Source organism: Eublepharis macularius, chromosome 10 (assembly GCF_028583425.1).
Source record: "Eublepharis macularius isolate TG4126 chromosome 10, MPM_Emac_v1.0, whole genome shotgun sequence".
Lineage (NCBI taxonomy): Eukaryota > Metazoa > Chordata > Lepidosauria > Squamata > Eublepharidae > Eublepharis > Eublepharis macularius.
This window is the reverse complement of record NC_072799.1, coordinates 30,305,352-30,319,135: the sequence shown is the minus strand read 5'-3', so window position 1 is coordinate 30,319,135 and position 13,784 is coordinate 30,305,352. Positions and strand designations below refer to the sequence as shown.

The window sequence follows — 13,784 nt, the reverse complement described above, 5'->3', positions numbered from 1 at the left end:
AATGTCACATCCAGGTCTGCAAATTGTCACTTACGGGTCAGCAGAAGGTCACTTCCAGGCCAGCAGAAGGCCACTTCTGGGTCTGCAGAAGGTCTGCAGGAAGTCCATCCCCTGTTGCCTAGGAAACTGATTGATCGCTGCAAGGCTGTCTGCAATGACGAACCAAGAAAGAACCAAATGAACCAGCCTAAAGTTTGTGGCAGTTCGTGAGAAATGGGCTCTGATGAACCGCTGATTCACGAACCATGAACCAGCCCAGTTCGTCACAAACCTTGGTTCGTATTTTGGTTCATGCCCATCTATAATTTAAAGCATTTATATCCCACATTATCTTCTCACATTTGAGATAATATGGTTTTTATTAACTTAGATAGGTATGTAATGGAGACAGAAGCTGATTGCTGAGCAAAGAATTTTTTTCTCTAGTAATAAAAATATTCATCGTGAACCTTTTATCACAGCAAAGATTTTATATTGGAGTTTTCATTCATTTTGAATTTAAGATTTAATACTTCTTTTCCCTCTTTTTTCTGTTACTCAAGGCCTACTCCAGACCAGTTACTCAAAGACTCCGTGTTCAGTGAAATCTCCTCTTTATACCCACCCTTCCACAAACCTGCTAGCCTTTTTTCATCTACTCTGAGATGTGCTAATTTAACTCTTCCCGAAGATGTTAGTCAGCTTTGTGAAGGTAAATAGAAGGTAACCACTGAATCCAAGAACAAAGTTCTAAAACTATGTTTGCCTTAGGCAAAAATACTATTTATCAACACGGCAGTTTCTATAGGGCCTGTTCTGGTTGTTGTGGAATATCACAACTGATTGCTGACCAGCTATAATTGCTTCTTATGTGGATTGGCAGGCCTTTTTTAGTTTGTTCTTAGGCTGTTTATTTTAAATTATTTACTGTTGCTAATTTATATGGGTTTAACAGGATTTGTAAGCCACTTTGATGGCTATTGTGGTGGAATAAATTTTTAAAGAAATATATTTTCTGGGATCATTGCATGCTAGAACCAGATTTATCTATGGGCTGTATCCAATCATATTACGTATACTTAAGAGCGCTAGTGATTTCTGTTCCACCACCACCATCCATTGCAGACTGCACTATTTTGTTCTGAGAGTCCACTTACTCCCTCTCCAGGAATAAAATTGCAGGGGTCTGTAACCGGAGGAAGGAATCAGCATACATTTTCAGTGCCCTTAAGTCTTTTATTTATGCGTTTGTTTAAATATTTCATACCCCACTTTACTCTCCATTGGGGTCCCAACAACCACCCTGTGAGGTGAGTTAGGTTGTGAGAGAGCACTTGACCAAGGTCATCCAGGAAGCTTCTGTGGAAAAGTGGGCCCCTCTGAATCTAGGTCTGCCAGATCCTATCCTGATAGTCTGACCACTGCACCACAATGACAGACTGTGGTTGGATACAGAGCTCTGTCCTTTGTCCTGAATAGTCTAGGCTGTGTAGTCTATGTCCTCTCCTTTGTGTTTTCCTTTGAGTGTCCTGCCTGTTGCTCTGCTAATTGGGTAACCTATATTGTATTTCTGAATTAGAAATCTGAAGTCTGCCCTTTTCAATGATTTAAGGACCTCAGCTGATTATTTGGAAAAGATTACTTCATTAGAGAATTCATTGGCATTCGCAAGGCTAGCAGTAAATATAAATGCCATACCTGAGCTTTTATTGCTGCACTTCTGTGCATAAAGAACTTTTTTTACACTTGTGGTGAGCTTTCATAGCCATCTTGCAAAAATGAAAGGAGATTTTGGTAGCTAAAGTAACTAAGCTCTTTTAATAGTTATGGAGGGCTTTTGTTATGAGAGGAACCTCCAAAGTAGGGATAGACACAGTTCATAGTGTCTCCATTTTAAAAATTATTTTCCTGTGAGCCTACATGTGCAATAATTCCAAATATTTCATTATTTTAAATCATCAACATGAATTTGCAGATGTGTATATTATGAAACAGATATGCCCTAAGATATGCTGCCCTGACCTGGATGGCCCAGGCTAGCTTGATCGTGTCAGATCTCGGAAGCTATTCAGGGTCAGCCCTGGAAAGTACTTAGATGGGGATTGTTTCTTGCCTTAAAAGCCCTATGGAGTTGCTATAAGTCAGCTGCAAATTGGTGGCACTTTACACACATGATGTACACCACTTATAAAGCCTTGTAATCAAATACACTATAGTGGAAATTCACATTGTGATCCTCAGCAAATTGGTATAACTTGCTGCTGTTAGACAAGGAGCTGGGTAGATGAGCTGAAGGGAAGATGTAAGGTGATGTAGATCTGCTCAGTCGAAGCAGTTGGTCTACTCTATCCTCATCATGGAATGAGAAGAGACTCTGCATGAGATTTGAGGAAACTGCTGTCAATCAGTCTATGCTGCCCAAGATGAACCAAGCGTTGGACAATTTAAGGTCGTTTTGTCTGTATAGGATACACATAGGAGAGGAAATGTTCTTGGTTAGCTTCAACATTGTGAGGTTCATGTTTCCTTTCACAATAACATTTTTTAAATTGTTCTTCCACACATACAAATTTGATCTAGCCAAAGGACTGATTGTTAGAGCTTATTGTTAGACATGGAATAAGCATTAGATTTTGGAAGATCTCAGCACCCATCATGCATTCTATTACTGACTATCACTGCATTGCACTAAACTATATGGGAAAAGTATATTCTGAATGAGAATAAAGTGTTCAAGTCAATGTTAGCCTAATATATTTATTGCATTTTTTCTGGTATCAAATCAAGATGGAGATGGCTCCTTAATTTCTCTCTCACTATAGGTTGACCCCTGCTGCCTTTGTGTTCCAAGGGTTTTTTCTTCTAGTCCTTCCATTTTAATAACCTGGCAGGAAGAATTCTTCCTCAGACCTAGCCTTCTGTTTCTAGGGGGTGGAAAAATATGTTTAGAATGCTGGGAAAATTTCTCACGTTGCTAGGAAGTTATAATGCTGTCTTTGTTGGCTTCTGTTAATAGATGAAAGTGCTGATTACCTAGCAGAAAGGTCAATTGAAGAGGTTTATTATCTCTGGTGCTTGGCTGGAGGAGACTTGGAGAAAGAACTTGTCAACAAGGAAATCATTCATTCAAAACCACCCATTTGCACTCTCCCAATGTAAGAAATAGAAAACTGCTTTTGGGGATATAGGTGCAAAGAAACAGTTAAATGATAAAGTGACATAAAACTGATTTGTAAGGGAAATTTGAGGTCCATAGCCTGAAAAATAGTTGCGTTGTCAAGAATCCCTCATGCATTTTCAATATAGTGCTAATTTCTCATTTCAAAATCTGCAATCCCATCTTGCAAATATGTATGCCGTGTGCATCATAAAACACATCCAAAAAGATGTATTTACTTATGTAAACTAAATGCATTATAGTAGACTTTTTCACTGTGATCTTCCATAAACGAGACTGTCTCAGGGCCAAACTACAGAAGAAAAAACACAGGCTTTCCATGTCAGGAAAACAGCCAATCTTATCTCAATTCAAACTAATAATAAACAGTACACAATTAAGAAGTGTGATAAATAAATTGATTACATCATCACCATTGATTCCATCACATCCATTATACATTGTCATTCATCTGGATTGAGAATATACAAACCGCAACACACAAACTCAAATAAGTTGTTTGGCTCCGAGTGATAAAAGACAGGTCATATAAGCTACAATTCTCAACTACTTTCAATTAGCGACTGTGTGCAAGTCTCTCATAGAGGGTAGTAATTGCAGTTGTCTTCCAGCTCTCTCCAAGCCACAGAAAAGATAAGATAAACGTCCCATCAACTCAACATCCCGCTAGCTTGCAAGATTGTTTCATGTGAGCACAAATGTGCCTTAGCTTTCTCAAGAGCACAGGGAATGAACCAGTAAAGCAATAAATTCAGACATGTTGCATTTGCTCTCTGACGGACATGTTGACGGTCTTATCTTTTCTGTGGCTTGGAGAGAGCTGGAAGACAACTGCAATTACTACCCTCTATGAGAGACTTGCACACAGTTGCTAATTGAAAGTAGTTGAGAATTGTAGCTTATATGACCTGTCTTTTATCACTCGGAGCCAAACAACTTATTTGAGTTTGTGTGTTGTGGTTTGTATATTCTCAATCCAGATGAATGACAATGTATAATGGATGTGATGGAATCAGTAATGGTGATGATGTAATCAATTTATTTATCACACTTCTTAATTGTGTACTGTTGTTTGTTATTATTTTGAAATGAGATAAGATTGGCTGTTTTGCTGACATAGAAAGCCTGTGTTTTTTCTTCTGTATTTTGCTTACTCTCCCTTTAAGAGCCTCTGTTCTAGTCAGGGCCAAACTAGACAATGCTGTGCCCCTGAGTCCACCACAGGGACATGGTGCCATGTTAGAACTTGTTTTGTTTTTTTTTTTACTTTTGAAAATGCAGTGGGGGCCTAATCCTGCTGGAGACCTTGTTGTGAAGGGATAAGAGGATTTCAGCTCTTGAAAATGATGGGCAGGGGGGAAGCACCTCATCTACCAGTGCTGCAGTACCTTGTAGGCATGGGGTCCTGCTGCATTTTCAAAATAGAAAAATGAAACAAGCTCTAAAATGACATAGTGTCTCTGTGGTGGACTTGGGAGCATGTTTTCATCTAGTTTGGTCCACAGTTTGCTGCTGTTGCAGGCCAGGATCCAGATATATCAGCATAAAAGAGACAAGATCAGGATCAATTGGGTCTGTTCAGTAGGGGGCAGGCAAGCTAAACTTTACTCTTCCTCTTGCTCCATTTATTCTATACGTAAATTGTTGGTTGTGGGCGAGTTGGTGAAGATGCTTGCAATTCCCTGACCCAACTGCTCACAACTCAACTAGAAGTCTAACCACTGAGAGCTATGTTGTTATATGGCTGTTTCAAAAAGCTTAATAGATGTACACACTGTGCCATGCACGTATTTTTAAAAAAATTAACACTAGCAAGTTTCTTCTTACAGCTTTCCTTAAAACTCCAACAACAGTTCAATGTCATTTGACCACTGCTAGCCTTAAATGGAATTTGATAACACTTGCCTTCCCTCTAGGGAATCCAAGTCACTAGAAACTGGTGTCAAATGACTTCTTCATTTTGAAGGCTGAGTTGCCTTCAGTGCCTCACATGATTCTCAGTTTGCAAACACAATCTTTCCATTTGTTAACATTTTACTTTGTACTCTCCTATTTAGTTTCAAATAAAATGAAATTGCGTGTAAATTGTACTGGCTGCTGAGTTTTCTAGAGATAGGTATAGATGAGGTCACTTCCCTAAACCTGTGGAGAAGCCAAAAACGATCGATACCAAATGCCAGTAGCAATGCTACAAGAGTTCATGAGCCCTAGGTAGAAATTGCCATTTGATTTTTGTTCCTTTCTTCTATGTTGTTCCACAACTCCATTATTATATAATGCTAAAGTAACAAATTATCTGTGTTGTGCTATGTCTTTTGAAATAATTTTAAACTGTACTTTCTGTCTTTTCAGTTTTTTGTTTGAGGATGGGGAGAGCTTTGGCCAAGGACGAGATAGAAGCTTTCTTTTGGATGACACAACAGTGACACTTTCATTGTGCCAGCTCAGAAATGTAAGAAGAAATCTTGTTTCTTTGTGCTGATATATTTTAAAGAGTCTTTTCTGACAGGAAATGTTAACACTTTTGTGAAATTGTTTAGGTACTTGCCTTGTCAGACTGCCAATGTTGAGCTTCTTGGCCTTGCTTTCTCTTTCATTAGATGTTTAATTATATGCTACTGAGAGAACCTAATTTATTTATTTTATTTACTTACTGAAATATTTATATGCTATCTTTCATGTCTTTCAAAAAGCTTCGAAGGCAGGTCACAATGAGTTTCAATTAAAATACAAATAAAGATAAAAGAGGCTTGGGGGGCAGTGTTAGTGAGGGAAAAAGTCAGTGGAGATTAAGGAAACCACTAGAAGAAGAGAAAGAGATTCTGGAATCTCTTTCTCTGCCACAACCAGTCAGAGAAGATACTACGGAGCTAGATGAATGGTCTGATATTTCAGGTAGCAAGAGTGGGGAATGACTTTTTGCTTCCTAATATCCCTGGGAAGCCTGTGCTGGAGTAGACAATATTGAGCTAAATACTAACTGTGCAATCCTAAGCAGAGTTATGCCCTCTCTGCTGAAGTCAGTTCTAAGACCATTGAGTTCAAATGGACTTAGAAGGCTTTAATCTGCTTAGGAGAGCAGTGCTAATGGCTTGCCTATAATACTCTCTTTGTATGTATTCTCTGTCTGGTAGGATGCCACCAATGTAGAAAGAACGTAAGGCAGCTTTAGCAGTTTATATTAAACTTTGACATTCTGAAATGTCTGTTATCTTAATAGTGAGGGCAGATTTTTCACCATCCTTTGCCATTATTCTTTTATAAAACCTGAAATTTCCTAGTGTGCAAGCTAAAGATAGGGGCAGATAAAGGTAGATAGGGTAGCTGTGGGTGGGAAGGGGAGAGAGAATCAGTAACTATGAAGAGGCAATGGGAGCTTTCAGGGAAGAGAAAGAAGAAATAGTGAAGGAGAGGAAAATGAGATGGCCCTCTGGGTTCCCCGCTTATTAAATCTAATTCTGAACATGGCCCCCAATGCAGATCCTGAAAGACAACATGCGAAGCCTTAATCAAAATATTATTGTTGTGGTTGAAAAAAGAGTGGCTTTGGCTGTTTTCTGGGATTCTGGCACGCTCAGTGGGATTTGTATTGCTCCTTTTAAACCTCAACACACACACACCCATGCCATAGAATAAACTCTATTTAAAACTCTTTTCACTTTCAAAAGAGGTTTGCCATGTTGCTGAGAAGGATCTGCTTTTCCAAAAAGCTCTTTACGCTTTCAGAACTTATTGCATGGTACTTTTGAGGCCCAGAAATTCATACCTCATAAAGTGAAATGGTGAGCGCTCCATATGGAGCTTTTCCAAATGCGATATTTCTTTTCCAAATGCGATATTTTTAAAAGGCCATTTTAAAAAAAGGAAAAGAAAACTCGAGGTCCCGTGTTCAATTTAAAAGGCATTTCTAACCAGTAGATAAAAAATTGCGACAAATAAAAGTCTTTGCCACAATGCTGCAGACTTTTTCAAACTGTGGAAATGAAATATCAGTTCATAAGCAGTAGAAAAGGATGAATATGCTAAACACTGTTCTTTCTCTTGAGCAAATCTGTTTTGAGTCTCACTAATCTCCTAGCCAAACGTGAAGTATTAACGGGAAGATTTTTTCCTCAGCATCCAAAATCCTCCACCCTCCCAGTCCTGGAGCAGTGCTCTGTGACTGTAATCAAAAGAGGATCAGTGGTGCATACGGGAAAGAGTTCTAAATCCCAAGAGAAGATACTCCTGCACCTTCAGAATGGGGCCTGATTTATAAAATAAAAAGGCAGCATTAATTTTTAGTCATGCTGCACTGGAGGCACTAGTTAATTTAGCGTTTGATCATTGGAGTTGTAACCTATGACAGCGAAAAGGACCAACATGTCCTATGAAGTGCTAATGGAACACTTATTTTTCTTCCCTTTGTTCCTCTTTCCCCATCTTTACCACAGTCCTTTTCAACCCCTGGAGAGATTGTTCCTGTGGTGACAGAACAAATAGTTGTGCAGGGTAGGGGACTGCAGTGAGGAGGAGGAAGAGGGTAGAGTCATTCCTTCTCTCTCTCTCTCTCTCTCTCTCTCATCCATCAGCAGTGCAGGCAAGGGAAAGGGTCATGGGAAAATCTGTATGCCTTATGTTGATGTTTTGTAAGATACAATCCCTCATGTCTGTCTCATTTTTTCTACAATATAGTGATTCCACCTACGCTTCTATTTTATATAAATATAAGATCAAACAATAACAAACTGTCATTGAGGTCACAGATAAAAAGGAAAAGTCCTAGGAACACTTGCTGGAAATAGCACATTCATGCCTAGTGCTGAATGACCAAGCCAAAATACTTGTAACAGTTAGGCGTGATTATAACATAGTCCAGAAGCATATATACTCAAGTTACTCAAAGTTACTCAAGCAGTATTTGAACATGTCATCTTTGTCATTGAAAGAATAGCAGGAGCAGAATTCAATCTTTTGTGTTTCTTGCAGTATAAATCTTAATTTGTATTTAGTTGTAAAAAAAACTACAAGTGTTTATTAACCAAAATGTAATAATTTTTAAAACAAAAACAGCTCTACGTAATAGATAATAAAGAGATACTGAAAAATTACACGTGTTTTGTAAATATCGTCAGTCTGTTCTAGTCTCAGAGTCTCCTGAATTTGACTCAGGAGAGAGGTCAGCTCAATAGGATTTACTGAATGCATCTTTGGCTTGCTGTAAATTAGTTCCAATTGATCGAAAACACCTAAGTGGGCAGAGGGTATGAAGTTTGGGAGTTATATCAATGATTGCATTTTCAAAATTGATATAAACTTAGGGATGGTGGAGATGTAATGTTAACTGTTAAGGGAAATTGGAAAGGCTGTCAGATTGCGTGCTTCCCATAGCTTGCAAATTGTCCCTTAGTACAAAAGTATTTGAAACCCAGCCCTTGAAATAAAGATCCTGGTTTCAAACATGGGTTTAGAAGCATGCCTGGGCCTAGGGTTAATCGTGTCTAGTCTGTGCACATAAAACAATAAGCCATGGTTTGCCATGGCTGGACACATGAAGACAGAGAATGTATGAGCTTATAATCAAATCCCATAAGAGCTGTTGAGGAACAGCTGCTATAGCATCGGTACTAGCCTTAAGATTTGGGAGAAGCTCTTGGTTAGCTTTCCTTTGGTTTTTAAAAGAGTTACATGACAAAATAACACTACTGAAAACAAGCAAGAGATTCTTTCTGAAGTATGTTTAAGGACATGAGAAGTAGATAATAACACTTTTGTGCCAGTTTCTTTCTTAGTATTTTTACTAGACACTTAAAATACCAAATATTTCTCTGATCCTGCATATTTTTATAATATTAACAGAGGCTAAAAGATGTTGGTGGGGAAGCATTTTATCCATTACTTGAAGATGAGTAAGTAATAATTCCTTTACTTTTGGAAAGTGTGAGTGCCCTCTTCCAGCTCCATTCTTGGTAAATGGAATGGCTGACTCATGGGAAATGAAATACTGGTTCCAAACAAAGATTGGATCAACGAGACTTACTGGACATTTATGCTCCTTCCCATAAGTCAGGTTTGTGAATTATTAGGAAGATAATAAAATACTTTTTAAAAAATTGTCATTGATCTGTTCTTGGTTCATGGTGTGATGAACTTAATTCACTATAGAGGTCAGATTAATGCATGCATATTTTTGGGTTTCTTACGTTAGCTCCAGCATTTATAGAGAGCACCTCAGAGGGTGGGTATGAAGTTTGGGAAATTGTACTAGTTAAATTATTTTATATTCACACTAATAGTTTCATTCCTTTAGAAAATGGTGGTAACTGCAATATCCAGTAAGTCTGAAATGAGCCTTGGCCAGGAGGGTGTTTTTTCTTTTTCACTTGATTTTACTCTTCTTTGTACAACTCGCTGATAATCTTCATTGCTATAGTTTTTTTCTCTTAAGTTTCCTTTTTAACTTGAATCCAATTTATCAACTACATTTTTTACAATTATATCGTTCTCTTTCAGCCAGTCAAATATACCCCATTCAAACAGCAATAATGAGTTGTCTGCTGCTGCTAATCTTCCTCTTATTATCCGAGAACGGGATACAGAATACCAACTCAACAGAATCGTTCTTTTTGACAGGTTGCTAAAGGTCTGTATTAGTAAAGCTGGGAGAATTTCGGCTTTCATTATCCCTCCAGGTAGCTTCTTTATATTTATCTGTTTACTTTGCCCATTATCAGTTCTAAAATAGAAAGGAATATAGGCTTCATACCTTCTTCTGTAGACATCAACAGCAGGGGATTTTTTAAAAAAATCTATTATATTTATACCTATTTTGTAAGAGGGAAAAATACAAAGATTCCAAATGTGTCCAAGCTTACAGATTTTTATGGCCCGCAAGGTCATTTCTGAGCACAATTCAGTTTGACTGAATCCGATACCCGGGTAGTTCAAGGACAGCCTGCTTCCCTGTTTAACTTTACTGATGGCTAAGATCTTCCAGTGATTCCTTGCTCCAGCTTCTCTCCCTTCAGAGAGAAGCCAGTTTGGTGTAGCGGTTAAGAGCGCGGGACTCTAATCTGGAGAGCCCGGTTTGATTCCCCACTCCTCCACTTGAAGCCAGCTGGGTGACCTTGGGTCAGTCACAGCTCTCTCAGAGCTCTCTCAGCCCCACCCACCTCACAGGGTGTTTGTTGTGGGGATAATAATGGCATACTTAGTAAACCGCACTGGGCATTAAGTTGTCCTGAAGGGCGGTATATAAATCAAATGTTATTATGTTATTATTCAGAGGTGAGGGTGAAGTTGACTAGGGTGGCACCCTCTTTGTGGAACTTCCCCAAACAGATTCCTTAGGCACCCGCTTCCGTATCTAGAAACTGTTTTGTTTTCCCAAGCTTTTAATAGCATTGGATTGAATTTTTGCTGTTATCTGATTGTGTTGTTGTAATTCAGTTTTGGTTTGCTTTGCAACTTCCCTTGGGGCCTGTTGCATAGTTTACAGTAAGCATTTTTCCAAATCTGTGAATTGTTATCCCCAGGCCTACCCGTACAAAAAAAATCAAATTTGGAAGGAAGCCAGAGTTGATATTCCTCCGTTAATGAGAGGTTTAGCTTGGGCTGCATTGCTTGGAGTTGAGGTAAGAGTAAAAGAAACTGGAATCATTTCATTGAATGAACAGGGGCCTGTTGATGAAAGCAGGGTTTCTAATTAAGGTTGGCCTCATTAAGAATAATAGATGACATTAAAAGGTAAAAGTAGTCCCCTGTGCAAGCACTGAGTCATTACTGACCCATAGGGGGACGTTGCATCACGACGTTTTCTTGGCAGACTTTTTATGTGGTGGTTTGCCATTGCCTTCCCCAGTCATCTGCACTTTACCCCCAGGAAACTGGGTACTCATTTTACCAACCTCAGAAGGATGGAAGACTGAGTCAACTTTGAGCCGGCTACCTGAACCTGGCTTCCACCAGGATCAAACTCAGGTCATGAGCAGAGCTTGGGCTGCAGTACTGCAGCTTACCACTCTGCGACACTGAAATAAAATCAGGTATATTCCCCCTATATTTTAACAGCAGAACAAAGTTGGATGAAAAAATAGTGGGTGATGAATAGCTCAGTGTGTCCCTCCCTTCTCCCTCGGGTATTGCAGAAGCCTAGGAGGATCAGGATATGTTAGTTGCTCTGGTATGCCATGGCCAGTATTCTTCCCATTCCAAATTCATAAGTTGAATAAGCAAAGCAGTTGAATAAAGCATTATATCAGCTTAGGAAAAGGCCCATGGATTTTGATGGGGAGGAAGAGAAGGAGCATGGCTTCTTTCCACCTTCCCTCCTACAATCTCCATTGATTCTGTTTTCCTGTCCCTGTGCTCCTTTTCCTACATTCAGCTCCAAAATGGTGTCTTTGTCCCAGATAACATAGACTTGGGCAGAACTGGATCAGACAAGTACATTTGGCCCTTTGTCTTTCTCTGTCTGGGGTAATGGCCAAAATGATGGGATGGGAGGGCGACCTGAAAATGAAAAGATAAGGCCAGGCCTACTTCCCCAGAACCAGGTCTGCTCCAAACTTCCTGAAGCAACCTCTGCAGCCCCTTTTGCTTCTCCTTTTGCTCCCCGCACCTGCTCATCATGAGCTAGGCTTGGATGAAAGAGAGTGTGATGATGCATATGAAACCAGTTCCATATGTGTGTGATGTGTTCCTGGTGTTTTCACTTCAGTGCAGGAGCTAGCTATGTGGGAAGAAGCCAGAAGAGAAGAACTTAGTTCTCTCCCTTTGTAAACTCATTGCCCTTATTTTTCCTTCTTTCTCCCTCACCCCAAGTTAGATCCTAGTTTCTTGATGCATTATCTTCCCATCATGCATGCTGGTTCGTCTGAGAGAGAGAGAGGCTCGCTTTATATGCACAAGTTCTAGGGTGAGAGAAGAGGACAAGGAAGTGAAACATCACTTCATCATGTTTGACGTGAAGCTTATGCTACAGAGGCAGGCCAGGCATTGCCTTTTCATGTAGTTCTAGCAAAGATTCCTCTTTTCCTTGTCCTGCCATTTGTTAATGAGGACATCATTGTGTCACGGCTGAGCCATGAGTGTAGCCAGGCCTGTTTTTGCAGGTCCAGCTTTCTCCTGTTCTGTGCGTCATGGGATAGGAAACTCTGGTAAGATATTAGCAGCACCCTTACATGCATGAATAGCAGTGGAGAGGAAAAGGGCCTGGGGAAAGTGTCGTGTTAAGGATAGCCCGGCTTTTATCCTTATCTGTCAGCTGTTGCATTTAAGTAGCAGGCAAAGGGAATATAAGAGCATTGCATTTGCCTCATTTGTGACTCTGGACCACATAATAACATAAAATTCTAGCAAAGAATCAACACGGATATTTGACAAGCATTATCACAGACTTGTATGGAATTCTTTAATTCCTGTAGTCCCTCACAACAGTCTGTTGAGAGAACAGTAGCATTGCTAGAGTGGTTTGGGGGCGGGGGCATAAATGTAAGTCTAACTAAAAGCATTTTCCATTTCTAGTTCAAAGTGCAGAATGCAAGGAGTTAGATTTAATGTCAGTGAATATTGCAATGATTTGTCCAATGTATTCATACAGTGTATGACAAGAAAAATGTGATATTTACCACTGTAGACAGACTTTAGTTATCCTGTACTTTTTATACAAGCTTGTTCAAAACTGTGATTATTTTAATTCATTTTAGGGTGCCATTCAAGCAAAGTATGATGCCATTGATAAGGACACTCCTATTCCTACAGATAGACAAGTAAGACTCTTCTTGGTCTGATTAATTACCTATGAGACTCCGAAAGTTCTTTCAATATCTTTTTAATTATTGGAGAAATGACAAAATTGCACTTTGAGTGCGCAAAAAGTTTCACAGTGACTGTACTTCCAGCAATAAGTCTGTGTGTCATGTCACCATTACCAACCAATTTAGAGATTTAGTTTATAACTCTCGCAAGGTTAAGGCTGAAATAGAATGTGACCCAGAAACTGTACTACCTCCATGTGATTCTGTATATGCTTATCTGCATTTACATCCCATCATGCAAAAGGGCAGCTTTCTTTCTTTTCCTTACAATATCACTTTATAATGCAGACGTAAGCAAATAAGGCAGGCCTCCCTCCAATTAAGTAATTCTCACAAACTAGAAAATTGTATTTCTGTTCTTCTAGCACTCTGGATGCTTCTTTCCACACACACTTCCTTACTCACATAAAGGATCTGAACTTGAATTACTTTCTCAGTTTTTGACAGATGTAGGAACCCAGTTTTTAACTTTTTTCTCAAAATTCACTGTGGTAGCTTTTTATTTTTTTCTGTTGCTATATGGTTAGCATTCAAGTAATTTAAAAAATCAAAATGGCAACATGATGGGAGAAAATTTCACTCTGCTGGGACAATGCTGCTGACTTCCGAGTCATCAGCATTTCACTAACGGTGCAATCCTAAGCAGAGTTACACTGTTCTAAATCCATTGAATTCAGTGGGCTTAGAAGGATGTAATTCTGTTAAGGACTGTGCTGTCCATCTTCCTGAAATGGAGCATTACTGTCTCCTACTGAAATCTCTCTAAACCTGGTTAAAATGTAGGGAAGGCAATGAAAAAATACTTCCATTCATGTGTAATTTCCTTGTTG

At 39.2% G+C, this 13,784-nt stretch overlaps 1 protein-coding gene across 2 annotated transcripts in view; it reads left to right on the top strand.

The window, feature by feature from the left end:
- TBCK (TBC1 domain containing kinase) overlaps positions 1–13,784 on the top strand; it is a 137,062-nt gene that overhangs the window by 52,653 nt on the left and 70,625 nt on the right. For both annotated transcript variants that reach the window (XM_054990337.1, XM_054990336.1), the window contains exons 10-16: positions 543–691; positions 2,996–3,134; positions 5,510–5,609; positions 8,996–9,045; positions 9,650–9,779; positions 10,672–10,770; positions 12,844–12,906. In XM_054990337.1, the coding sequence (XP_054846312.1) occupies positions 543–691; positions 2,996–3,134; positions 5,510–5,609; positions 8,996–9,045; positions 9,650–9,779; positions 10,672–10,770; positions 12,844–12,906 (730 nt within the window). The remainder of the gene's footprint in view (positions 1–542; positions 692–2,995; positions 3,135–5,509; positions 5,610–8,995; positions 9,046–9,649; positions 9,780–10,671; positions 10,771–12,843; positions 12,907–13,784) is intronic.